The 27,082-nt window shown below is 43.0% G+C and overlaps 1 protein-coding gene across 2 annotated transcripts; it reads left to right on the top strand.

Moving 5' to 3' along the window:
* The first annotated feature begins 18 nt into the window (after positions 1 to 18).
* zzef1 (zinc finger, ZZ-type with EF hand domain 1) lies at positions 19 to 26,671 on the top strand. Of its 2 annotated transcripts, none has more exons than XM_035667318.1 (54): positions 19 to 568; positions 1,241 to 1,385; positions 1,516 to 1,710; positions 1,865 to 2,048; positions 2,192 to 2,391; positions 2,859 to 3,069; positions 3,164 to 3,280; positions 3,859 to 4,037; positions 4,308 to 4,406; positions 4,514 to 4,605; positions 4,710 to 4,855; positions 5,102 to 5,207; positions 5,425 to 5,646; positions 5,981 to 6,072; positions 6,211 to 6,425; positions 6,551 to 6,684; positions 6,772 to 6,842; positions 6,930 to 7,044; positions 7,195 to 7,360; positions 7,513 to 7,634; positions 7,732 to 7,854; positions 8,269 to 8,438; positions 8,539 to 8,620; positions 8,718 to 8,919; positions 9,050 to 9,183; positions 9,303 to 9,543; positions 9,687 to 9,766; positions 9,875 to 9,965; positions 10,073 to 10,541; positions 10,633 to 10,797; positions 11,069 to 11,188; positions 11,326 to 11,487; positions 11,723 to 11,855; positions 12,602 to 12,740; positions 12,883 to 13,048; positions 13,143 to 13,405; positions 13,736 to 13,908; positions 14,253 to 14,448; positions 14,521 to 14,711; positions 15,388 to 15,668; positions 15,868 to 16,042; positions 16,133 to 16,265; positions 16,354 to 16,580; positions 16,742 to 17,050; positions 17,133 to 17,233; positions 17,351 to 17,486; positions 17,652 to 18,011; positions 18,159 to 18,302; positions 18,570 to 18,738; positions 18,866 to 18,964; positions 19,058 to 19,223; positions 20,189 to 20,339; positions 23,084 to 23,155; positions 25,448 to 26,671. In XM_035667318.1, the coding sequence occupies exons 1-54, from the start codon at positions 155 to 157 to the stop codon at positions 25,526 to 25,528; spliced, it is 9,129 nt and encodes a 3,042-aa protein (XP_035523211.1). In that variant the 5' UTR covers positions 19 to 154; the 3' UTR covers positions 25,529 to 26,671. The 2 variants fall into 2 exon arrangements, with proteins under 2 accessions (XP_035523211.1, XP_035523212.1); XM_035667319.1 differs by having other exon boundaries at positions 155 to 568; positions 14,554 to 14,711; positions 25,448 to 25,528.
* Positions 26,672 to 27,082: the final 411 nt, after the last annotated feature.

The raw sequence follows: 27,082 nt of genomic DNA, 5'->3' as shown, positions 1-27,082 counted from the left end.
AAGCTGACGTACAGTACGTCAATGCGGTAGTAGTGAACGGCAGAGCTCTGGCTGTAGGTTAGAGGTCTGTGTACAGACCGGTACAACCGCTTCAAAACTGACACCCAGTGGGCCGCAGAGATTTTCTGGGGGGCCTTAGGTCGGTGAAACAAACATGGGGAACGCTGAGAGCGGCTGCGGTGGAGGCAGCGGCGACGAGGAAGACGTAGAAACCGAAAGCCCCGGCTTCGCGGAAGACAGTCCGGCCTCTGCGGCCACTGGCGTCGGCGTCGGAGGCGGTGGAGGCTCCGGTTCTGGGAAAAGCGGAAAGGGATCGAATAACGTGCCCGTGCCCACCGGTGGCCCGCCTAGCCCCGGGGTCCTCTTAGAGCAAGTGAAACTAAGAGAAGCGGCGGCTCGCATTAGCGACTCAGGGATCGCCATTCAGGAGTCTGTCCTGGCCGGGAACGAGGGTGTCCTGGTGCGGTGGCTGGAGGACCGGTTAAACCGAGGAGAAGAGTCTGTCAATGTGGAACAATTTTGTGAGATGTTGGAGAGCAGAGATGCCTCGAGAGATGAGTGTGAAGAGGTATAGTCATAGAAAAACAAAATACCTCTCACAAACGATGTGAAATGCCATTATTTGGAATACCAGGTCTACTCTAGCTCTCGTGTGGGGATAACCTTAGTACAGCTTGTACCTGTGGCCATGCCCATTTATGATGACTGACAGATTAGTAAACACGATTGCCCACTGAGGTCATGAGAGGGACATATATGATACCCTGTAATCTTTTTCACAGTCTTATGAATGTCTTAAGAGTGTGCAATAAAGCAGACAATGAGTTGTCCTGATGTCACAGGGTTTTTAGCTGTGGCCTGTAGCATAACAACATGCTGCTGTGTGATCTGTTGGCTGGCAGCTGTTGTTGCTGATGAATAGGTAAACTAATGAATGTGTACTTTAGTGTGCATGTGGTATTGTGTGGGTAGACATGGAATGCCACTGCTATACTTAAATACCGTACTACATACTGCATTGGGTCATTTAAAAATCCCAAACCTATGACACCTCGAGCTACTACATGCCAAATCCATGTCAACAGATGACTTGACAAACAGACATAAAAATAATATAGGTCATTTATGTAGATCTTATTATGTGCCCTATCAATGAGGGATACCAATTATTGCTCCACAAGTTATATCTAAATCAGTATATAAAGTGTCACTAAGTATACTGTCTTTATCCCTGTATCAGGCTTTTGGACAGTTCGATGCAGAGGGGGATGGGGTGGTGGATGTAGAGAGCATGCTGATGGCTCTGAAGAACTCCAATGGAGCTAATCTAAAGGGAGAGCTGAGTCATGTGATAAAACAGCTACAGGCGTGCTCCCTGACTCCAGGTAAGAGATGTGATTTGTTTATCAGGATCAACAGGGTCAACCTTATTTCAATAGGTATTGTCAGCAAGTTGTAGAAGAGCTAACACTGAATATCTTCCCACCCTTTTTCTTTTCTTTTTTATCTCCACAGGTTTTGTTGACATATTCTCCAAGACCAAAGACCGGTTAGGGGCACATGCCTCAAAGATCCTTAAATTCTTACACAGGAATCGTATTCCCAGCAGTGCCATCCCTTTCCCTATTTTAGAGGGCTACAACAGCATCTGCACCATGAGGTCCAGTGTGGTCCAGGACTACTTGGAATTTCTCTTGCAGAAGGAGAAAGGTGAACATCAGCCAGCTAGTGCTGAATAACGGGTTTTAACTGCACGTTTCTGAATCTTCTCCTGTATACATTATCGATTTAGAATTGCATCTGTCTGTTACTGCCACACACCTTTCAGACAGTCGTCCTAATCAGTATTTGTCCCCCCCCCCAGATTTAGATATTCAGTACAGAGCAGAGCTGGACCGTGATCCGGAGGTGGACAAGGTCAAGGTGGTCACGCAGTGCTACAGCACAATAGAAGCTTCATCCAATGTTACAGACATTTACAAGATGACAAATGGAGAAACCGCATCATTCTGGCAGTCGGACGGCAGTGCACGCTCTCACTGGATAAGGCAAGGCCATCCACTCTGTTCAATGTGACTCAAGGGCTTTACAACTGATTGTCACATGTTCCCGATCCTCACATCATGGAGTTTTTTGTAGATATGCATATTATCAACTTTAAGGTGGAAACTTGTCTCTTTTCTGTTCCCAGATTGAAAATGAAACCAGATGTGGTTTTGAGGCGTCTGGCCATTGCGGTGGCTTCTAATGACCACAGCTACATGCCTCAGCTGGTCTCAGTCGCTGTTGGGAAGAACCGCCGTTCCCTGCAAGAGATCAGAGATATCCGCATCCCCAGCAATGTCACAGGCTATGTAGCACTCTTGGAGAATGCCAACATTACACACCCCTGTGAGTCACCACCTGTCAGTCTATCTGCTTTAAACATATTAGTCTATATGTAGCCTTAGTTAAGTGTTTATTTATCATGGGCTTTTGTGTTCTTTCAATGATGCTTGTAGAGAATTTGTCTTTCTCATTTGCACCCCTCTGCTGAGGACAGAGCATGGCGTCAGCTACAGAAGACCACTACTGGGTTCACAGATAGTTGAGTGGTTAAGAGCGGTGCTTTTGATTACACATGCAAGCTGCCATGAGCTGAGGATTGAATCTAGCTAGACTCAAATCCAGGCACTGGTGTGAGTTTTTTGTTTGGTCTTGCTGCTGACAGGTTAACCCGTCAGGTTGTTCGAGATTTCTTTGTTTCTCCCTTGATCAACATCTATTTAATGTCACAGGTTGAAGCAACCGATTATGGCATTGTTGCATGGTGTATTCCATCAGTGGGCTAACTGCATTATCTTCTCACCAAATCCCAGACATCCAAATCAACATTAAGCGGTGCCTGAGCGACGGATGTGACACGCGAATTCATGGCTTGAAGACGCTGGGCTATCAGATTACCAAGAGTAAAGAGGTGTCTGTTTCGGATGCTTCTGCCATCTGGTACCTGTCTCTCCTCACCTCCTTGGTCACCGCATCCATGGAGACCAACCCTGCACTGGCTCACACTGTCCTTCAGAGCACACAGTAAGATGATGTTTCAGTTCTTATTGAGTTAAGTGTAGTGATTTGTCCAGCGTTTGGGTTCTGAGCGGATCTTTTTGTGTTGTTTTTCTCCTAGAAAAGCCTTACGGCACATGCCACCGTTGTCCCTAACACCGTCATCCACAGAGTTTCCCAAGTTCTTCTCTTTGAACATCCTGGAGGAGGTGGATGGATTTCTCCTCAGGATAGCAGAGTAATGACCTGTTGGGATTACATCAGCACACTCACCCATCACTGCCACACTGAGCTCATAATGCTGACATCATCACAATGAAAACAGACTAAAGTCAAAGTATTGATTTAGTGGGGTGATGAGACACTATGCACTGTAAATCCTTTAGTGGCATTCAGGGTCTTTATCAAACAGCAGCAACAACATGGCTGAAATAATCAGTTAATTCTAGTTAAATATCTAAATATTACTCTAGCTTTTCCTTCCCTTCCTATTTGGCTTTTAATTCTAATAGAGTATTTATTAAATAGAGTTTTGTGGCCACCTAAGTTTCTTCTACATCATTGGAAGGGGGAGCTATATTCATTAGGTTCATCGCTAGATGCCACTAAATCCTACGCACTGATTATTTAAGACGGATTGGAAAAAATGTGAACCTATCCTTTTAAGATGTGAGGGAACATTTGAAAGTCATGACCATGCATGAAAATATACTTTTTTGGCCCAAATATCTTCGACACTATGGAGACACAAAAAATAATGTAATGACTAAAAGCAACCCAAAACTAACTTGTATTTGTTTCTTTGCATCTATGTAGCTGCTGTGTGAGTCCTGATGCAGAGCTGACCCTCCTAGCCTTTGCTCTGGCCAGAGGAAGTGTGGCAAAGGTGCTTCAGGCCCTGTCCTGCACCAGCGACCATTTAGAGACCGAGTACAAGGCCTCTTCTCTCATCGTGTCTATGTCCTCCGTCAGGCTGCGACTACTTAATCGCAACGGTAACGTGACCATCCCTCCTTTACTCTGATTTACACAAGGACATTTGAAACCATAGACCTAAACACTAGGAGAGAAAGTGTTTGGCCTAGAGGGAGGAGATGCATTAGTGGAGTATACAATGGAAAATTTAGTCCATAAAGCTGCAGTTCAGTGTGGTAATCATTGCCTTCCAGTGTAGGAATGAAATTATAACCTGTGTGGAAAGTTTTTAAATGATTAAATATGGTGTCATAGAAAATGCATTTACAATGATTTGTGTGTCATTACAGGGAAGCCTCTCCAGTTGCACCTACAGGCCTGTGATGTGAAAAGTAAAGAGGAGAAATCAGGACCAGAGAACATGCTCACAGAATCCTCCACTGGAGACGGTAAAACTGAGAAAATCCTTATTCAATGAGAAAATTCATACTCAAGATAAAGATTGCCTTTAGCTGTGAGCATGCCATCATAACTGAATGTTTTTGTTGCTCCAAAGGTTTTCTTACCGAAAGCGGCAGAAAGAAAGCCAGTGTAATCTTGTCGACAGAGGACCAGAGTAACTTCCAGGTCACTCAGATGAAAATCAAAGTAAGGGTCCCTTTGATTTCACCATTACTGAGAAGTTTGAGAATACTGACAGTGATAAAGGATTACTGTTAATAACACTTGCTTTCTGGTTTATGTGATTTAAGGTGCGGAAAGGAGCAATTGGAGCAAAATGTGGCTTGGTGTTTGCTTACAAAGATGAAGAGCCTTTCGATGCAGAGAAACATTTCAAGAGGTTCAAGAAGTATGATGCATGGGACTACAAGGACTACAAAGAGTTTGTTCAAGACAAGTAAGGATCCCTTTATAGCTGTCTGATTATCATCACTAATATTTTAGTTTAGTGTGCTTTTGTGTTTATTAATTTACAACTTGATGAGCCCTTAATGAGAGAAGATGGCTATGATTAATAAGAGTACTGGTGTTCAATGAACCATCCAATAAGAGAATACTAATACAGTATTGTATAGTATCCTTCAGCAGTGTTGGGGTCTGCCCTGTATATGACTAACACACCATGCTTTCACCTGACCTGCAGTGTGAAGATGTCAGGACAGTCAGAGGATGAGCCGATTGGCTGGTTTGAGCTTGAGAATGACTGGAACGATGTGGAGATCAAGCTGCAGCAGTGTCGTGTTGCAAAGGTACATACTTCATCCAGTTAAGACTGAGACCGTTTCATCTTTCTTCTTTTCTCTCAACACATTGAAACTTCATCGTTTAACACCTCAATCATTTCTTCCTCAGCACTGTGTAGTGTTTAGGGCTTTCAAAATACAAAAAAAGTAGTAGTTAGTTTTCAGTTCCCTGTCATCGACTAGTCACAACACCTGTAATTCCTCTTTTTCCTTGTCTTCCCAGTTCCTGATGGTAAAATTCCTCTGCACCAGGCAGGACTGGATTGCTGAGCGCCTTGGAGTGCAGTCTCTCAGCTTCAGTGGCTATCTGTGCCCTGGGGCAGAGAGGCTCGGAGACCTGGACAACCTCAATCCAGAGGGAGAGAGCTTCGACCGTGATGCTGTCTCTGGCCTTTGTTTGCTTAATAAGACACTATTCTTCATACAACAGCTTACACAAGACATGGTAACTCACTACTGCAGTAATAATAATTATAATTTAAATATCAATAATACTTGGTATGGCTACCTTGAAAACCCCTCTTTGTAGTGGAAAATGATAAGGATCATGAGGAATCTTCCCATTTAACACGCCACAGGCCTGAGATAGAGACTCAACTGTGTTATTGTATTTATGACTTTTCATTGAAATCACTTTATTTCACTTTCATGTTTTACTGTATTGTAATGTACTGCTGAACAGTTGAGAGTGACAAACAGTCATATTCATGACGCTGTGTCCTGTGTTTGTTAGTATTTGAAGACTGTCAGACAGTTACCCCCTCTCCTTCTGTCTGCAGGATGCCTCTCACTTTAAGCAGAAGTATCTTCTGGACTTCAGTGGTCTCAGCCTGAACCTCTTCTGGACCTTCTACAGTAAACTCAGGGAGATGTGAGTTGTAGCACTGTCACACACACTCGTACAGCAATAATGACCATTTAGCATAATCAGGCTCATTGGTCAGTCAAGTGGGACCTTTTCAGACATATTAAGGTCTTGCCTGTAATGGAGCATATGTTTTTGTCTTAGTGATGGAGAGGAGGTGATGAAGAGCAGAGTTCTGCTGCTCCAGTTGATGCAGAACTGTTTCCCCATGCTGCCCAACCCACTGGAGCCCCAAGGCCCAGATGAGAGCAAAGGGCCCGAAGAGGGAGCCACAGCAGCGGCTTGTCCATCCACGTCCAGCAGTGCAGAGCCTCTGTCTGTTAAGGCTGTCTGGGAACTCTACACTCACCTCTGCCACAGTAAGAACCTGTCAGCTTTTATACAACCGGGAGTAGTGAAAAGGATTTGGTTGAATGGTAAATTTGGTCAGATAATTAAAATTCTAATTTATGTAGCAATAATATTTGTATTGTTTGTCTTTCAGTTGTGGATGGTCCAGAGGGTGAGACATTAGTGGAAAAAGCGTTGCACAAGGAAGCGGTCAAGGCCATTCTTAACGGAGCAGCTGTTTTCTTCCCTGATAAACATGTCAGGAGGGACAAACTCTTCAACATGATGGTGAGTTTATTAAAAAATAAATACGTAAATAAATAAATAATAATAGAAAATAATGATGATATAATATAATAATATGCCCTTTTGCAGAAGAATATTACAGAAGAAGATCAGCCAGAGTCAGTGAAAGTGACGTTTGAATCACTTTGCAATTATTTCAGGTGAGCATTCTATAGCTATACAAACACATACATTCATACACATCCAGATCACAGTGGACCCACAACTGCTGGGTTTTCTCTACACAGTGACCAGGATCCAAGTGGCCTTCTTCTGCTCCCACCTAAAGGAGCTCCCTCAGATTTTGACATCAGCCCCATACTGTCAGTGATGGAGACGCTGCTGCTGGTGGCAACAAGGGAGGTGAGACCTTGTTCACACACACACACACACACACACACACAATCTCTTATTATGTTATATACCATTTATAAACAGCTCTCTTCATGTCTGGATGTGAAATCACATGATTCTATTGGCTTTTTTGATGTTCCTCTGTCTCCCATCTCTCAGTGTGAGGTCATGATGGTGGATGGGAGTGGTGGAGCCAGCAGGACAGTGTTGCTGTCCTTGTTCTGGGCTCTGCAGGGTAGTCTGATCTCTTGGTGCTACCTGCAACTCAAAGTAGGAGCCTCCACTGCGATCGCTATGGACCTGGCCAGAGACATCCTACTGAAATGTGAGATACAGAGACACAAATAATGATGAAATGACACACAGCCTGGTGCTGATCAGTTAAATGTGATAGTAAAACACTGTCGAACACAGAATTCATTGTTAAGTGGACAAGAGGATATGCTTTCTGAATTACTACATGGTTTGTTTCAATAGATGTGGATCAGTTCCTGGGAAGTATCAAAGCTACCCTTGGTTCTCTGCTGGAGAGGTACACTGGTTCTGAAATTACTGACAAACTAGGCAGCTCCATCCTAGCCACAGTCTTCAGACAACTGGTAATAAACACTTATCTCATGATTTGAAATTGTTTGCCTGCACAATTAAAGCGTTTACTGTGCTGAATAACTGAAATATTTGTTGTGGTCCTGACAGATGATTCTACTCCTGGAGCTTTGCTCTTTGGACATCCCTCACAGCGTGCTGCTGAAGAGCTTCTCCTCTCTGGTCGAGCTACTCAAAAGCTTATCCAGTGATACTGGAGACATCTTTTCTAAGGTCAGTCCACTCTGACCTTTGCCCTTAGAGCAACAGAATTTATACAGCTTTTCATTCCAATGTATGAATTGAAAAGTGAAAATGCAGACTAGTATTTGGAGTGTGGAGGGTTGTCTATTACAAAAATACTACTCTAACAAGTGGTGGTAAAAGTAGTCAGATTCTATACTTAAGCAAAAGTAGAGATACATAGATAGATAGCCTTTATTAATTAAAAGAAATTGGGTCATCATAGCAAGCCAGGTACATTAAAATACAATAAAATACAATAGAATAAAATACAACAATAGAATAAAATACTTAGATAGGAAAGATAAAAAAGATAAATAGGAAGGTAAGGTCAAAGAGTTGTAGTTGCACCACATTCCACCATTGACTGTTACAGTCATTGATTGCATACCATATTACTGTTAGGTGGATCAGGAGAGCTGGCATCAGCCCCAGCAGCCAGTGGTGCTAAGAACCTGGAACATGGAGTCCCCTCACAACTATGAGAACAGCCGCCACGAGACTACCATCTTTGCCTGCCCTGGTGCTACTTCCTTTGAGGTGGAGTTTGACGAACGCTGTGAGACAGAGAAGAGGTGACTATGAACAGATAAAATATTAGATATTCAGATGTTTTTTTTTTTATCTTTTGTGAGAATTTTCATTACCTGTAGTTTATGCTCTTCAAATTCATAGATACGACTACCTAGAATTTACAGATTCTAGAGGTGGGAAGGTCCGCTATGACATGAAGGTTGGAACTGAGAAGTGGCCAAAGGTACGATATGGGAAACCATTCTATTGTGTCTGCATGTGAAACTCTGTTCTTTTTAAAATCTTTTACACATGTCTGTCGCTTCTCTTGGCTCTTTCAGAAGGTGACATTTGACGCTGGCCCTCAACTCCAGTTCCTCTTCCACTCTGATAGCAGTAATAATGAGTGGGGTTACAAGTTCACTGTGACAGCCCTGGGCCTCCCGGATATCACTATTTCTTGGATGTCAGACCTGCAGCTGCTGGTGGCTCGCCTGATGGGTCGTCTTGCTTCCAGAACCCTCGCCCTGAAATCTCCTCACGGTCAGGCAAAACCTTTCTCAAAGGATGGTCTGTGATCTAAATTGTTTATTTGTGTTACTATGTTGGGCCATAGTAACAATCTTTCTAATACTGTACATTTGAGACTTACATAGATTGTTGTCTATTCCAGAGATACGCACTGTTAAGGAGCTTCCACCAGGGAAAATGTCCCATGTTCAGTCTTCTCCTTTATGGAAACCCATTCTACGACACGGGTTGTGTGAAACAAGGGAAAGGACTCAGACTAAAACACCCACAGACCAGGTATGGTCAAATCTGCATAATCCAGTTATGTATAAATTGCATTCTCAGCTTTAAATTATTCCACTGATCTCAGCAGCTAGGTGTTGTTCTTATACTATGTTGTTTTTTCCATGTGGTAGACAAATGCATGGACTCTTGATGAGTTAATGAGCTTCCTGGAGGACTATGCTCGTTGGAACCCTTCCCAGGAACCAACAGACAGTAAAACAGAGCTCATGAGGACCCTCATGCAGTCCTGCAGAAAACAGCCAATGAGGAACGAGATCGCCACCGGGTCAAAGACAGACCAGGCTGTGAATGCCATTTGGGCAGCCATGGTATACCACACACCAGCCCTCAACCATGCCCTGAAGACCTATGGTATTGCTTTGCTATGATCAGTTGTCATAGATCACAAAAGCTGTTTATTTTTTTAAGTTTCTTGCTGTATTTCATCATGGTAATTCTGCATGGTTGATTAATTGAGTTGATTTCTCCCCTCTGTTTTGTCTTTGTATGAGTAGTTAATCAGGACTGCAAGTCTTGTCTAGGTGAAGAATTTGTGCAACTGTATTTACTGGCAGACAGCATCAGAACATGGATGGTGAGTGTTACTGACAGGATTCATATCTTTGTCGATTATCTGCTGCTGAGTTTATGTATAATCATGTTAATGAACTATTATTGTGATGATGTCTTTTGTTCCTGTCAGTTGGAGATGAAGCAAAGATACCTCGTTGGAAAAATGAATGTTTCTGACGAGAAGGAAGGGGGTCATGATGAGGTTACCATGGAGACATTAGGTGAGGATTTTAGCTAATGTAAAGCCAAATCCCACCCAATCCTTTTATCAACTCTGTTACCTCTTTAATATAATGTTGCTGACTTGTGTTGTTTTTTCTCTCTCTAGCTGATATATGCATTGAGAAGAGCCTCTTGCTCTTCAGATTTACTCCCTGTGGAGGACCAAGTCAGGACAGTGACTCTTCCAAAGCTGCAGAGGGCAGTAGTGTTCCACTCCTTCGCTCAAGTTCGATCTCAGAAGGGGACTTTCAGGCCAGCTCCTCTCTGGGGCCTCAGGCTGCAGGGACTGAGGAGGGAGGTGAGGCCAAAGAAGGACAGAACCAGCCCTCTGGTGCTTCTTGTGGACACAGCAGACTGGGCCACAGAGGCTCCACAGAGAGCCTCTCCTCCCAGCCAGGGGAACCAGCCTCACCCTCCGCCTTCCCTCGTAAACCCCCGTTCAGTCGGGCACGCCTACGCCTCCTGTCCTGTCGATCTATAGAAGAGCCCCGCATGACCCCCTCTGTCAAGGATCGATACCCAATACTCAAACACATCCTAAACTTTATAAGGGACCAGGCCCTCACAACAGCTAGGTGACTGACCTCCTGTCTTATATTTTGCATTTTTCATTTATGTAATTATATTAAACAGAGTTAAGAAATTCTATTCTTCCTCCTGCTGTAGCATTCTGCAGACCCTGTCCCTGAGCAAAGCCCAGGCTCTGAGTGTGTGCAAGGTCCTGGAGATGGTTCAGCAGTGTTTAAATTCCCTGGGGAAGCCACACCTCTTCCAAGCACCATGCATCCTATTCCTACAGGAGCTGCTAGCATGCCAGAAAGACTTCACCAGGTACATCAGTAAAAATAAATTCTGTTCAAAACTGTAGATGTTCTGTAGATATGTATTTTGAACAAGGTTGACCCAAAGTTTGGATTTCTGCAATAACAATATAGATAAGATGCTGAACAAGGACGGGTCATAATTGCCCCAAAAGAGATTGCTTTGACCTCTATTCTTGACGACAGAGTTGGAGGTGCCATAAATATATATGTCTTAAGATTATGTAACAGAGTAGAGTATTGTTTGACTGAAGATTTTCTTATGCTTTGTCTTTTTTCAGTTATTTCTCTCAGCTGTCAGATAGTGGGCAAAAGCTAGGAGAGGAGGTGAGGCGTTCCTACCATCAGTTGGTGCTCATGCTGGTGGAGGCAGTACAAGGCTTCAGCAGCCTCAATGAGAAGTAAGCTCTTATCCTTGTAACACACGTGTTCATGCATAACTAGATTCACTGAAATTAGAAAGCACTTCCAGCAGTAATTAGTGTAATTCCAAGTGTGTGTGCAGTGGTGTAATCTGACCCTCATCACTGCTCTCCAGAGCCCTACTACCAGCCCTGTCATGTGTGCAGACCTGCTTGCTGCACCTTCTGGACATGAACTGGGAGGTTCATGACCTTCCTCTCTTCCTGACTATCAAGCTTCCTGACCTTCTGCTCAGCATGGCCCAGGAGAACATCAGTGTTCATGACATTGCCATCAGGTAATATCAGACTTATCTCAAAACAAAATAAGGCACCCAACATTGAAAATTAAATGTTTGTCCAATAATAAGGCTAGCAAAAGACACAGCTTTCATATTTACATTTTTTCAAATCAAGTCTAAATTGCTTTGTGCTTCATGAGTCTATTGCAAATTTCTTACAATATGTTCAAACAGAACAACTACAAATTTGCAGAGATGATAAATTATTTCGGTGGTTTAAATTCATCTGCAGTCAGTGGACCGAGGAGGATGAAATCGCAGACTACAAGAAGAACCAGGAGTGGATGGATGAGTGTATGGACGGGATGTTCGAGAAGTGGTATGACAAAATCGAGGAAGAGGACTCCATGGAGGACAAGAGAAAGGTACACCACAGTGCATAAAAGGCAGAAAAGTGCAATAATTAGCAAACTGCATCTGAGCTGTCTGGGGAAAGAAATGGTACTCAGTGCTTAACCTGACTGCCCCAAGTGCTTCTGTGCTCTCTGTTTTATTTCCTGTGTGTCCCAAGAATAGAGCAGATATAGTCCTGCAGGTAATACACTGAAAGACCAGCTGCAACCTTACAACCTGCCATTTAGAAAAGATGATGGTGTGATATTAATGGATATGTCTTACATCTGTCATCAAGGTTATAACAAACAGCCATGCTAGCGTGAGACTGTACTGCGCAGTAGTTCTTTGAGCTGTTAACATTAGCAGCTAATTTGCATATGCCTAAAATGACATTGCTAATATGCAGATGTTTATCAGGTATGACGTTTATGTTAACATCATATTGAAATATTTTTTTCATTATAATTGTTTGTAAGCATAATGTTTTACACAAATACAATTTTGTGTAAATTTGTTAAACAAAACTAACGCATAAAAATGGTTGCGATTGAGGTAAACACTAATATCCATTTTCTATCATAATATGCTCCAATCCAAAATTGCTAAAAACCCCTCTGACTTTAACACTCTGTGTGCATGATGAAGTTGACAAGCTGTTAGAAAGAAAAGATTTCTAAGTGGAAGAGTGAGCTAGGATCTAGGTTTGATACACACTGACAGTTGATATGATGATCATACTGTTTATTACTACTAATTTACCTGGTTTTATCCACAGATGCACATGTTCATTGCACGCTATTGTGACCTGCTCAATGTTGTGATCTCCTGTGACGGCTGCGAGAGGATGGCACCTTGGCACCGCTACAGATGTCTGCAGTGCATGGATATGGACCTCTGCAAGACTTGCTTCCTCAGTAAGCTCATACACTCAACATCACTACTCACACAGGAGTATCTGTTAGCATAGAGTTTAGAGAAACTCAAATAGCACTGATAGTAAGTTGGACAAGAGCATCAGAGCAAACCTAAACGGGAATGTGTGGGTTTTTTAACCAGGTGGTGCCAAGCCTGAGGGCCACGAGGATGACCATGAGATGGTGAACATGGAATATGCCTGTGACCATTGCCAGGGGCTTATTGTAGGCAGCAGGATCAACTGCAATGTCTGTGAAGACTTTGACCTGTGCTTTGGTTGTTACCATGCAAAGAAGTATCCTGACAGGTGACACATTTTAAGTTTAATCTTACACTTATCTTAAAACATGCTTACTTTTTAGTGGTTCATATGCTTAATTATTTAACCTTCCTATCTCTAGCCACCTGCCCACCCATCGGATCACAGTGTACCCCATGGTGACCATACGAATCAGCGACCGTCACCGCTTGATCCAACCCTACATCCACAACTACTCCTGGCTACTGTTTGCTGCTTTGGCCCTCTACACGTCAGAACTGAGCAGTGAGAAGCAGATGGAGGGAGAGGCTTTGGCCGTCGACACCTTGAGCCAGGCCTCATCCCTGCAGACATGCTGCTCCCAGCTCATCACTGACTGCTTGCTCAAGGGGCAGACTGGCAAAGGTAAGTTCAGACCCGAATTTTGTTTTTAAAGGAATAGTTAGAGATTTTGGAGCGCTTTCTTGCTGAGACTTTGATGAGAAGAACATTACAACACTCATGTCTGTATGAATATGAAGCTAGAGCCAGCAGCCGGTTAGCTTAGCTTAGCATAGGTTTTCCACACATTTTGATGAACTTGGGTTCAAAACTACATCTGTACTACAATTCAGTATTTTCAAAATGACAGAGTTGTTAAATGGTGGCTTTGTTGTTGATCCATATGTCACATGGTATCACAGATTCTTCTAAGCTATATTTTTATGTTTTGTCCATGTATTGTTGTCGACATAGGTCTACGATCCTCAGCCTTGCTGGCTTTACTGTCATCAAACGACTCAGCTTCTGATAGTGAGTTGTGTCCAGTCTCTCCAGAATCCTCTCAGGAGCTCAGTACAGCCACTGACACCTCGTCTCTCCCTGGCAGCACTGCAGCAATCTGCTCCCCATCATCCCCCAGGGACAAGGTGAGGAACAGTTATAATGTTATAAAATAATATGAAGATTGAATGATCTTTAATTAGGTAATGGAACATTACGGCGGCAAGAAGTATGACAGTTACAAAAAAACAAATAGAGAAGATATCTGTACCAAACACATCTAGTAGGTGTGTAAGTGTGGTTTTTAGCTGGTCGCATTATAAGATTCACAGAAAAACTGGTCTGGAAATATAGCTGATGCACAAAAATAGGTAGAGATACATACATGTACTTGTTTTGTCTATAATGTAGGTAATACATTTTTACAGTTTAAGAGCTCATATTGTTGGGCTGTCAACCTATTGAATTGTTGTTATCCTCTCACCACTAGAGTAAACCATCAGGTAAGGAGAAAAAGGCAACAGAGTTGGGCTCTCCTCCCCTTGCTCCTTCAGAGGTGTCATCCCCCCCAAGCACTGGAGAGGGAGGGAAAAGGAAGCTGGTTACCCAAGACACCCTGGACTCCCCCAGCCTCAGCCAGACGCCTTCTGTGTCCAGTGAAGACCCCCTCTCTCCTGTGGTCCGACGTAAGTACCAAGATTACCTCCACCAGGCTGGTGCTCTGATATTGTTCACTAGTGGTTATGACTATCCCTTAGCTGTCGATCTTGTATGTTTTTTAACATTCTCAGCTTCTGGACCAGGAACAGTCAACTCTCCAGCATCAGACGTTGTTAAGGAGACAGATGAGAGGCTGCCCCAGGTACCCCTTCAGGAGCATGTGTTTTCAGAGTGCTCCAGAGAGAGGATCCTGGGACTACTAGCAGCCATGCTGCCACCAGCCAAACCAGTACGTGAAACCAAAGACCAGGTGTTATTGTAAAGATTCCATGTAATGCTAAAGCTGTTTGATATTTTGGGAAATCTGCTCATTTGCTTTATTTCTGAGAGTTAGATGACAAGATATTACTCTCATGTCTGAGATATCATTCAGTGTGTCAAATATGAAGCTAGCAGCAAGTTAGCTTAGCTCAGCATTAAGTCTGAGAAACAGGTAGTTTGGCTCTGCCCAAAGGCAACAAAATCCCCTTACAAAACTCTAAAGCTCACTAATTAACACCTTATACTTTCTTTGTTTAATCCATTGAAAAGAGTTTTACAGGTGCAGTGACTTGATAGTCTTGTCGTCATCCTAAGGTTGCTAGGTAACCAGCAGAGACTCACAGAAGTCACTGCTGCTGGCCAAGAAATAGTCCCACACATACCCCCCATAAAGCCACAAAGTGTAATTTTTAGCTAAGATATCCAGCTGCTGGCTGTAGGCGTATATTTGATGGAAGTTTTATCAATCTTTAATGTACCCATTAAACAAAAACACCAAAATGAAGACTTTGTCAAGTTAAAACATTAAATAATTTTGTACAACATGCACTCCTGAAATGTTGATTATTCACAATATTGCATCAGCATTGACATGTTTTATTTTTTTAGAGATAACATTTTCAGACATTTTCTTGTATCCTCAGGGCAGCACCCTGTCTCTACCCAGTCTGAGCTCCATCCTGCCCCAGCTTTTCAGGGCGGTCATTTCCAATGCCGGCTCTCTCAACGAGACCTTCCACCTCACCCTGGGGCTACTGGGTCAGCTGCTGCTCCGAATCCCTCCAATGGAGGCCGACACTGCCGTCACAGAAGCCCTGGCTGACAAATATGAGTTGCTAACACAAGGAGAGGCAGCCAGTACAGACACCCAAGGCTGGAAGACCACCCAGCTGCTTTTCAGCCTTGGGGCCGTTTGCTTGGACAGGTAAAAGAAGGAAAACTTGATGATACCAGGGGAATAGATTATTGTTATTGTAGTTTTTATATCCATATTCTTGATGACACTGCTGCAGATATTAATACTACCAGGACAATTCTGCATTTGTTAGCACCTGAATGGATTTTTGCTGTTATTGTTATTTGAAATATGAGTAATCTTTTTCTTCTTTTCCTGTGTTTTGCAGTCGTATTGGTCTGGATTGGGCATGCACAGTAGCAGATATTTTACACAGCCTGAATGCTTGCCCTGAGTGGAGCACAGTCATCGCTGCCTTCACTGACCATTGTATTCAGCAGCTACCACATATTCTCAAACGCACAAACCTCTTCACCCTGTTGGTGCTAGTGGGCTTCCCTGAGGTAGGTAAAATACATGCCACTGTATAGGGGTTGTACACTGTCCTCCCTGACGTTCTAAGCTCAGCTGTGACTCGTCTGTGTGTCTGTCAGGTGCTGTGTGTGGGTACGCAGACGGTGTTTATTGACAACGCCAACGAACAGCACAACATGATCTTGCTCAAACACTTCACAGAAAAGAACCATGCTGCAGTGGTAGATGTTAAGACACGCAAGAGGAAGACAGGTTTGTGCATTTGTAGCACTACTAACAGATTTGCCAGGTTAGAAATAAACATGGAATTAACCCTCTGTGGGCTTTCTCCACTTTTTAGTGAAAGACTATGAACTCATCCAGTCTCAGGATTCCACTACAGCCGTTCTCCCAGGGCAGTCAGAGGGCCAGGGCTTCCCAAAGACCCTGCTCAGCCGCTACCTGAGCAATTTCACTTCAATCATCAGTCACCTCCTGCAGACCAGCCAGGACAATGGCTCTCCTGATGCTGTGGAGGCTTCCTGGGTTCTCTCCTTGGCCCTTAAAGGCCTCTACAATACACTAAAGGTACCTGCTGACCTAGGAATCTGCAATGGCAGTAGTATGTTTGTCTTTACCACTCCAAACTTTAAAATGTGGTTAACAGTATCTGGAACTAGGCTAGGAACAAGACAATATGAAATTATTTCACAGGTGGATTTTTCATTCTGTTTTGTCCTCTTGTGTAGAAACATGGAGTAGAGCAAGCTCAGGAGGACATCCAGCAGTCAGGACTGACCCAGCTGCTGGTGAGGAAGTGCAGCAAAGGCACAGGCTTCAGCAAGCTGTGGTTGCTGCGAGATCTAGAAATCCTCTCCATCATGCTTTACTCCTCCAAGAGGGAGATCCATTCCATGGCCCAGGATCCAGAGCGAGACCAGAGAGAGCAGGACAAGGAGCAAGACTCTGACCACTCCAGTTGTGGTGCAGACGACACTGACGTCAACAAGGCTGACCCCTTAGAGGGTCTCGATGAGGAGACAAAGATTTGCTTCCAGGTGATGAGGGATACTATTTATAATACATGCAGCTAAGTACAGTAGGATATAATAATCTTAAGTCTCTTTTTTTTCAATGAAGATCACCCACGATGCCTTAAACGCCCCTCTGCCCATCCTGCGAGCCATGTATGAGTTGCAGATGAAGAGAACTGACTCCTTCTTTCTGGAGGTGCAGAAAAGGTCAGCATCAACTTCTCTTTAATTTACTTTGTTTTTATGATCCACCATTAAAAAGGTCACATTTTACAATCTAATATTGCCTCTCTGTATGTTGTTGTGCCTTTGTGTTATTTTCAGATTTGATGGAGAAGAGATAAAAACAGATGAGACAATCCGTACGCTGGCCCAGAAGTGGCAACCTACTAGGCGACCTCGCTCTGAGGAGAGGAACACCAAGGCCGTGGACACTGATATGATAGTGGTGTCATGTGTGGTGAGTTTGAAATGGCAAAAAGCACCACTTATAAATGAGTGATCATAGTTTAGATAGTTAAGAATGTCAAGATTACTAACTATGACAAGAAGACATAAGATACTTGGAGAAAAAGTTTGGAGGGGAGATTTTTCATATGTCAATATCATTGCCCTCCTCCCACAGTCTAAACCCAGTCACTGTGAAAAGGCCACAGAGGAGATCAACGTAGTGGCCCAGAAGCTCATCACAAATTCAGAGACTGACTTACAGCTCAGCTACGCCAAACAAAGGCGCACCAAAAGTTCAGCCCTCTTGCACAAGGAACTGGATGTGCGCAGCAATCGAGCAGTTCGTCAATACCTGGTGAAGGTCAACCAGGCCATCGCCACACTGTACGCCCGCCACGTGCTGGCCTCGCTGCTTGCCGACTGGCCTGCAGAGGCAGCGTTGAGCGAGGAGGCGCTGGAACTGAACGGTGCCTCGCACATGGCCTACATCCTGGACATGTTGATGCAGCTGGAGGAGAAACCACTCTGGGAGAAGGTGGGCAGATAGGAGGAGAATGTGTTTGTGTTGTAGTCACATTGGTAAATGAGAGTTTTGTGTGTAAAGGGTACAAAATGTCACAAGATACATTTTATGTGTTTTGTAGTAATATTAATGTGATTGTGTTAACTCATTATTGATCAGATTCTCCAGAGGGTGCTCAAGGGTTGCAGTCAAAGTATGCTGTGCAGTCTGTCTCTCACTGCTTGCCAGTTCATGGAGGAGCCAGGTATGGCCGTGCAGGTCAGAGAGTCCAAACATCCATATGACAACAACACCAACTTTGAGGTGAGTAAACTGCCTTTTTTGTTTTATTTTTATCATCAAATACTGAATTAACAGCCATTACTTCTCAGATTCAACCTTTAAGCTGGTCACAACATGTAACATTGTCTAACTAAAGAAGATTTTGCAATAGAGAGCTATCAATACAGATCCTTATTTGAAAAGGAGCTTGTGTGACATTATGTTCTAGTATTTTGAACTCTCTATTTATTCCTGTACTGTATGATTTTTACATTCAGTTTCTGATGTGTCCATCTTTTCTCTCTTCAGGACAAGGTACACATTCCAGGGGCCATCTACCTGTCAGTGAAATTTGACTCCCGCTGCTACACAGAGGAAGGCTGTGATGAGCTCATCATGTCCAGCAGCAGTGATTTCCTCCAGGATGTCCACAACTTCAGTGGCTCTCCTCAGAAATGGTCCGATTTCGAGATTCCTGGTGAGGAATATTTTTAAAATGTGTTAATTCCTTTTCTACTCAATGTTGATTTGTGTGCATTTCAGATAGGTTGAATACATTTAAACCATGTTTATCAATATGTGTCTTGTGTGTGGGTCTCTTTCAGGTGATACCCTGTACTACAGATTTATGTCAGATATGAGCAACACAGAGTGGGGCTACAAGTTCACTGTTACAGGAGGCCACAGAGGACGTTTCCAGACAGGTACAATAAAATGCAGATTAACATTAAAAAAAAATGAATCCCCATGTTGGTCAGGTTGTCACCCTCTCTGCACTTCTGCTTGTCTCAAATCAGGTTTTGAGATACTGAAGCAAATGTTGGCAGATGACCAAGTGCTCAGTCACCTGCCACTGGCTGACATCTGGGAGTGGCAGGTGGGCGTGGCTTGTCGCCAGACTGGGAACCAGCGACTCAAAGCTATTCACTTGTTGCTCCGCCTCCTGCAGTGTCAGTCCCAGACGTAAGAGTCCAGCTTCGCTTCTACATTTCTATCTTGTATTCACAAACTGCCCGTTCCTTCTTCTTATCTTCAGTGCTTCTCACACTTTTTATCTTGTCAGTGAAATCTTTTTAAAATGAAAGGTTTATGTGGTCATGTATAGATAGACACCCAAAGTAATATGCGCAAAAATTTTCACTTAGACATAAAGTCCATCCACCTCGACCTAAGTAATGCTTAGACAACCCAGTGCACATTTTTACATCAGCAGTGTATTTCCCCTAGAGGTGCAGGATTGCACCAGTGACTTGCACACAGGGTTTGCATGAAAGCCCTCATAAATCCCTCATGTTACCACCACGGAAATGAGGTGAAGGATGTGTGTAGGCATTTGCATACTGTATGTGCAAACTGATTCAGCCACGATCACACAATTTAGAAAAAAAGTCACACACAGACAGCAAACACATTGTTAAAGCTGAATTCTAGGCATTAAGTTCTGTATTAGTATTCAATAAGGGAAAAGGTGGTTCAAGTGTTTTGTATAAAACCACATCAGACACTCTGTTCTTTAGTGCCTGACAAACCAGGGCACAGCAGTCATATTACTAGAAGAGTAAATGTGTGTAATTGTGTGTGTTGTGATACTTCACCATACAGATGGACACAGAGTTAGTTTTATTAATGAAAGAGGCTTTTTTAATAACCTCCCACAAACATTCCTTGTTTCTTTTTTATTTTTTTTCTTTCTTTCTGTAGCATCTAGTCACAATGAAAGGTCTATCCTCTCCTCAGTTTGAACAATCAAGTTTTGCTTCTTTATGACTGTTGGAGGTTACAAAATGCACTATTAAGTCATGATAAATGCATTGAAGGGGCTCTCGGTTGTTTTTTAGCCACTGCTTCTCTTTTCTCAGAATGTAACTCTGTTGTCCTCTCCGGCCTGTGTGCATGTGTTGTTCACTATCGATTTGTTTGCACCCCAGAGCCTGTGAGCTGACGCTGCTGCGACCTCTATGGCAGCTCTTTATGTCTATGGAAAACAGCCTGAGCCAGGATCCCACCAGTATCACTGTGCTGCTGCCTCTTCACAGAGCCCTCACTGAACTCTTCTTCATCGCAGAGGCCCGTGCCATTGTGAGTGACGCACACACACACACACACACACACATACACATACAGGCCACATCCAGTATTGTATGTGTTGTTGATAAAGCTGGAGGTGTGGCTATGACATTTTAGGCATTTGTTCAGTTGTGTTTGTTGTTTTTGCTGTGATGACAGCATTATTGACTTTGTAAGTTAAATATAAATGGAGTCAACAAGGCTGATTGTTTAGAAACCATTTTTTTAGTCCGCCGTTTCTTTAGGTTTGATAACATATTCAGTTCGAGGCAATTTGAATGAAATGATGAGTAAAATTAACTAAATTAACATTTTATTCTTTACCTCGGTCTTTCTCCCGTCTCTCTGTCTCTATATCTGTCTCTCTGTGAGATGAGCATGTTTTTCTTCCACCCACCTGTTCTCTGCTGGGCTCAGGGCCAAAGCCCGGCCCTGCCATCTGCCAGACAGCACAGTGCCACACTGGCTCCCTGCAGACTGCTTGAGAGAGGAAGAGATGCTATCCATTTTGTGATGCCTCTCTCTCTCTCTCTCTATCTATCTTTCTCTCTCTCGCTCTCTCCCTGTCTAAATTGTTGAATTATTGATTAAGAGAAGTCTTAAGGATTATGAGCACGCCGTCAGCCAGGAGTTTCCCATCTGTAGATGCAATTGAACCAGACAGTCCCAGAAAAGCACTACCTCTCCCGTTCCCTTCAGGTCTGGTCGGTAAGGCCTGATGCTGCTGATCTGACAATAAAATTACATCGGTTGACTTGTCATACAGGATAGATTCTGCACTCCCATCTCCACCAACTGAATTCATTTGAGGGAGCCTGAGACGCCAGTATGTGTCCACAGACACCAGGGGGCAGTAGCAGTACTCAGTAGTTTTTCCTGGGATGCCCTTCATGGCCTTGTGTTAGCAATGATGGACACACTTGGTGTGTGTCACGTCATGGCGCCTCCATCCAGCAGAGCATCTTCACAGAGCATGACCTCTATTTTATTATCACAACACAAATTTGTGTGCTGCAGTCACCCCCAGCTCTTCATCCACAGCTCAAAGTATTATTAGATGAAGCCCTTAGCAGAGGTAAATGAGAGATGCATAGATGACATTGTTTGTGGTAAGGAGTATTATGCAGTGCATTCACAGTGGTTAGTAGATATTGACCCATTCACTTCCCCCAACTAAGTTTTGCCACCATGCTCCAGATAAAACAGTAAAATACCTTAATGTTGGTTAAAAAACAAACAAACAAAACACACACTTGCCACTTCTTGTGGCAGCTGTCACAGTGAGCTTTGGTTGGTGTTGAACGCGGTTCAAGATGTGGTTCAAAGTATGACAAGAAATTTCAAAAAGTGGCTGTCGGTCGAACCTAAATAAAGCAAAAAAATTTGATTCTAAACTGGGTTACACATGCGTCAACTCAGCTGTGCACTATGTAGATTGGATTTAAGTGAAAGTAGTTACACTGCTGTTATGTTCACATCTGCATTGGTTCACTGAGGATTTTATAACGAGCAAGGACTGATGTGAGGCTAATATAGAGTGGAAAAGTCACAGTTTAAACACCCAGAGTGTAAGATTTAGGATCTATTGGCAGTAATTGAATATAATATTCATAGTTATATTTTCATTAGTGTATAATCACCTGAAAATAAGAATTAGCTTTGGTAGCCTAAAACGGAAAAACAAAACACTGACTCTAGATAGGGCTTTTTTTGCGTTTTTTGCAACCACGGCACTTTCTGTTACAAGTTGACAGTTTCAGTTGTTTGCAGTCTGCAACTTCCTTGTAGATGCCTCTAAATCCTACGCACTGGTCCTTCAACATCCATGAACATAAATATTGAAAAATCATCTGCTGTAAGGATCGGTACTCTACCTCCAGCACAGTGCAGCATCTGTCACCACCTTCATAAAAAGTAAGGATTAGTGTTGACAAAGGTTGGTGGCCCTCATGTCATGTTGACATTTGAGCTTAACTGCAGTGATGACATACAGCTGGCTTCAACAGCTCCATGTTGACTCTACTGTAAAATAATGGGAAGCTAATGAGTGGCTGATCACATCATGGAATCCTCTGTTGCCATATTAGGTCTGAGCCTAGAACCAGCTTATTTTTAAAGGTTTAGCGGCCTTCGCTGTCCACATTCCAGCATTGGTGCTCGTTCTTTGTATGGAGTTGGCGGCCCGGTCCACTGAGACTCAATGAACTCTCCACCCCAGGAAGTGAAAGCTATATTTAGGAATCAAAACGGTATGTCATGCACTACTGACTGTACAAATGGTCCTAGGATGTTCCCCAGCATAAACATTTGGGGTGCTGGGAGATGAATGGCGGTCCGGGTCTCTGGACTGTGTCTCCAGCGCTGTAAAAACTCCATTTGGCCAGTCTCAGCCCATTTAGCCGCTACGTAGTCTTCTCTGTGTTCCCCAACTCCTTGTGCTTATGTAACCCGAGGTACGTCTCTCCCGTAGGGCTTTAGTGGAAGCGCTCTTCAGTTTGTTTATAATTTGAATCACTATTCCAACATTCCACTGTTCAATTTGATGCTGAGATGGAGATGAAGAGTGGTCAGGGAACCAGGCCTCATTTGTAACTGAATTCATCCCTTATGTAGCCTCCTACTGTAGTCTGTCTTGGGAAGTTCCTTTTATTCATGACAGTTATCTGGCTTGAGAGGTTATCTGTGTTTTTTTGCAAGATGCATTTGGAAACGTGGCAGAGGACACCCTGCTTACCAGCCTTTGATATGTTTTCCAGGCACAGGGAATCCTCCAGGAGTACTTGTTAGCCATGACCACTGACGAGCAGCTCCTCAATCACACTGCAATGGTAAGACCTAAACTCCTTTTTTTATTTCTGCATAATACCATTAATGACTGTTTATATCTCTGCCTTCAGCCGGGCTGTCTCAGATCATCTTTGATGTTTTCACTTGTGAACTGCTGCCTGACAGGGATGATAGTAGCTTGAAGAAGTTGCCCGCGACCCTAAAGTGTTTTAATATTATACAACTCCCTTTCTTAAACATGCAGTGCCATTGATTAAACGGTGTTCAGCCGCTGTGAGTCAGCTCACGGCCGGAGTCTCTTTTGCTAGTGAATCACCAAGCTGTTGACACCCAGCAGATCACTCTGCACCCTCCTCCCCTTGTTTTGAATATGTGTGGGCCTCACTCAGGACTAATGTATTTGGTAATTACAGTCCATTAGCATTTGTGGCAGAGCGAGCCACAGCGTTCTTTGTACTATGGACCCCGTAATACAGCAGAGGAGCCTGAAGGCAGTTAAGAGGAGCAGAGGATGCGGGGTTGTGAAAAAACATTGTGGGTGGTTCTGTTCTGTGCTTGAAAACAAAACCATAGGTGACTTGGCAGTATTCATACCTATTATGATAACAATGATGCAATGTCCAAGAGTAAATTCACTCTCAAAGGCCTGGAAAAATGGTCCAAAGCCACTGAAAACAAAACTCTCTTACTGGGAACTTTCTTCTAGTTCTCTTGAAGGCTTTTGCTCCTCTAGCGGCCTGTTATTTTTTGATTAATTTATTATATCACAACACAAGTTGGACAGTGTTCAGAGGATCATGTTCACTCCACTACTCCCTGGCTTTTATTCATCCTGTTAACTCAATTAAACACTGATAACATTGTAAAATACCTGTGTTTATGATATGAAATTTGCAATGGAATTCCCCACTTAAGTACTGCTGTGTGTCGGGCCATTACCTGGAGCTGTATTGGACTTCTGAGCTCTGAGGAAATCACTGGATGACGGGTATTTTTTTAAAGGAGTAGGAATTTTAAAGCGTTCTGAAATGTCTAATTATTGGGGCCCCGGGGAAAGCGGGTACCACATGTCAAGTCCTTACCACAGCACCCAAGTTCGAGTCCAGCCCCAGACTATTTGCTGCAATGCATCCCCTCTCTCTCCCCCGTCTTTCCTGTCTTTCTGTACTGTGCTGTCGAATAAAGCAAAAGGCCACAAAAAATTGCAAATTATTGAACTTCCACAAGAGTGAAAGTGTAGAGGGAGCATAATAAATTCCTGTCAGACCTAGAAACATATTAGAGGGGAAATGACACAATATTTGAGGTACCACTGTGACCAGGAGATGTAAGTTAAAGCGGCACTAATTAATATTTTATATAAACAATGGATCAAATGACTGTGTATTGTAAAAGGGGTCACTTGTAGTAATGAAGCCACAGAGAATTCTCACCTGAACCTACAGTTCCTCTCAGCTCTGCTGAGCTTTTTAATATCTTTCAGTTCATTGTTTTGGTTTTAGAGCCTCATTTCCGGCCACAGCTGTTTTCAGCAAACAAGCTCTCAAAAAACCACTGTAAGCTACCTGCACCACTGGCACCAGCATTAGGATGCACACTTGATTCAGACAGCCTCTCTAGTATGAACAAAAAACAAAACAAAAAACAGTCCAAGAAGTCTCTGGCTACAAGATCGCTCCGGGGACTAGTGAAATGTGGCTTTTAGTTTTTCCAATAAATCATAAGTCTTGGACTAAAGTTTTGGTCAGAATGAGATTTTGACCTGATAGTGGCAATGTTTGTCAGACTAAAACCATAAGAAATGTCTCTGTCGGTGCGCACGGTAGCTCCCCATGTAGGCTGAGTCTTTACTGCAGCAGCCCTTTGCTGCATGTTGCCCCCCCCTTCCTCTCCTCCCTTTTCCTGTCTATCTTCACCTGTCCTATCAAGTAAAGGCATAAAAAGCCCCAAAAATGTTGTAAAAATAGAAATGCTCCTCTAGAAAACCATACCAGATTTAATGACATTCTGGTCCAGTAGTTCTATGCTCTGGACCAAGACAGAGAGAAACAACTTACTGATATCACCACCTTGCAGGTAGCATTGAACAAATGTCAACGGAGTGAACAAAAACACTGAAGACAGTTGAGTCTGTTAAGCACTTGGATTATTAAGTAAGGTGACGTAAAGCGCACAGGAGTCTTTCCATCTTCATTTTAGTCACCCTGGTTATCGTCACTCAACATGCAGTGCACAGCACGGGTTAATAAAACAGTTTCTCAGGTTCACTCAGTTCAGGTCTCCCCTCACACCTTTTCTTCTGTATTTCATTCACATACTTTTTTATTGTGTAGGCTCTGAAGAACATCGCTGCCATCAGCCTGGCCATCAATTACCCCAATAAATCTACAAAACTACTCAACATGTCTCCTTGAGGGATCTACAGAGAGAAAGGAAGAGAACAACCTGAAGGGGGCACATCCTGACTCAGCTGGTTTGCTGGAGAGGTGAGGGAGGAAAAACCTCCCCTGAACCATCTAGTGCTTTCCTTCTAACAGGACCCCCTCCACTTCGGTAACTCTCTGCAGTACTCTGGACATGAGCTGTGGAGGGGTACTCAAAGAGCACTTTCCACACTCACTCACAATCCTTTTTGCCTTAGGTGAATCCAGTATATCAGCATGTGCATTCACTGGAACAGGAACTATTGCGGGGTCTATTTTTCTTTTTTAATTTTATTAAGTTTTTACTTGAAGATGCCGTGCTAAAGGACATGAAGTGTGCCAAATTCACGACTTTCAAGGGGAAGTATATTCCTTTTTGTCCTGCCTTTCTTCCTCCTAAACAGCAGCCACTCTGGGATACATAGTTGATCATGGTGAAAACAGGTCACCTTGGCGATTTGCGTGTCTCAGCGGACATTTAGAGCATCCTAAAAATACTGTCCAGGACAGTGGAGGCTCATTAGTCACCATGGGGAGAAAGTACTGACCTACTAGTTCATTCCACTCCTTCCTTCTTTCCTTCTTTATTTCGTTTTATCTACACTTCCTTTCTTCCTACTCGCCTTCTTTCTCCCCTATTTACTTTTCCCTTTCAGAAAACAGAAGTCGATGATGGTATATTTTTAGGAAGGGTAGGATCAGTATCATAAAAGATATCCTAAGCATGTATCTGATTGTGTAATGACCCACTTCAGAACTGCTGACAGTTTTATTGGGCTGGATTAAGATGATACTCACAATAGCCATAGTCTTTGCATAGGATGAGAATTAACATTACAGCTGAGGAAGAACTGTGATAATCTACTATTGCAATGTATTCCTACATGTTATTCTATCAATATGTTAAAGTATTTTTCATTACTAGTGAATGAATGAAAGACCGTTATGATGTCAAACGATGTTCATGAAAATGAATGACAGCAAAAAAAGTCACGAGAAACAGCGAATCTCTTAAAGGCCTTCAGTTTTATCCACTGATTTATTTATTAACTGTTATTTTATCTAACGTTTAATTAAGTTCAACACTTTATGAGGGTCCTGATTTATTTTTCACAGCAGTGGAAAAAGCTAAATCCCACCATCATGTCCCCATACCATAATGAATGTGAGAATACTGGTGTCATTACACAAATATCTATGACAGAGCAAACACCCTCTAACATGCAGATGGACCGTGTTTCCCTCACATCACTTATTAAGACTTAATTGACTATATGTATAATAAATTGACTGTCACTGGTAAGAATTGATACACTGATAAACATAAAGGCGACTGTAAAATAGACACATTATCCCACTTTTCCACTAGTAACACAATAAAGTTTGATTCTTTAATACTGAATTACCTCAACTTTTGTAATTACACAGATTATAGGTGTGACGCTTCCTCACATGTTTAATGTGACTTTTGATGACATCACACTAACCCCACGTTTCATTAAAGCTGAGATCGACGTGTAGCCACATCCACAGACATCAGTCGTG

This window comes from Morone saxatilis, unplaced genomic scaffold, assembly GCF_004916995.1.
Source record: "Morone saxatilis isolate NCDOM2014 unplaced genomic scaffold, NCSU_SB_2.0 Contig20, whole genome shotgun sequence".
Classification (NCBI taxonomy): domain Eukaryota; kingdom Metazoa; phylum Chordata; class Actinopteri; family Moronidae; genus Morone; species Morone saxatilis.
Note: the sequence above shows the minus strand (reverse complement) of the source record. Positions and strands in the feature narration are given on the sequence as shown.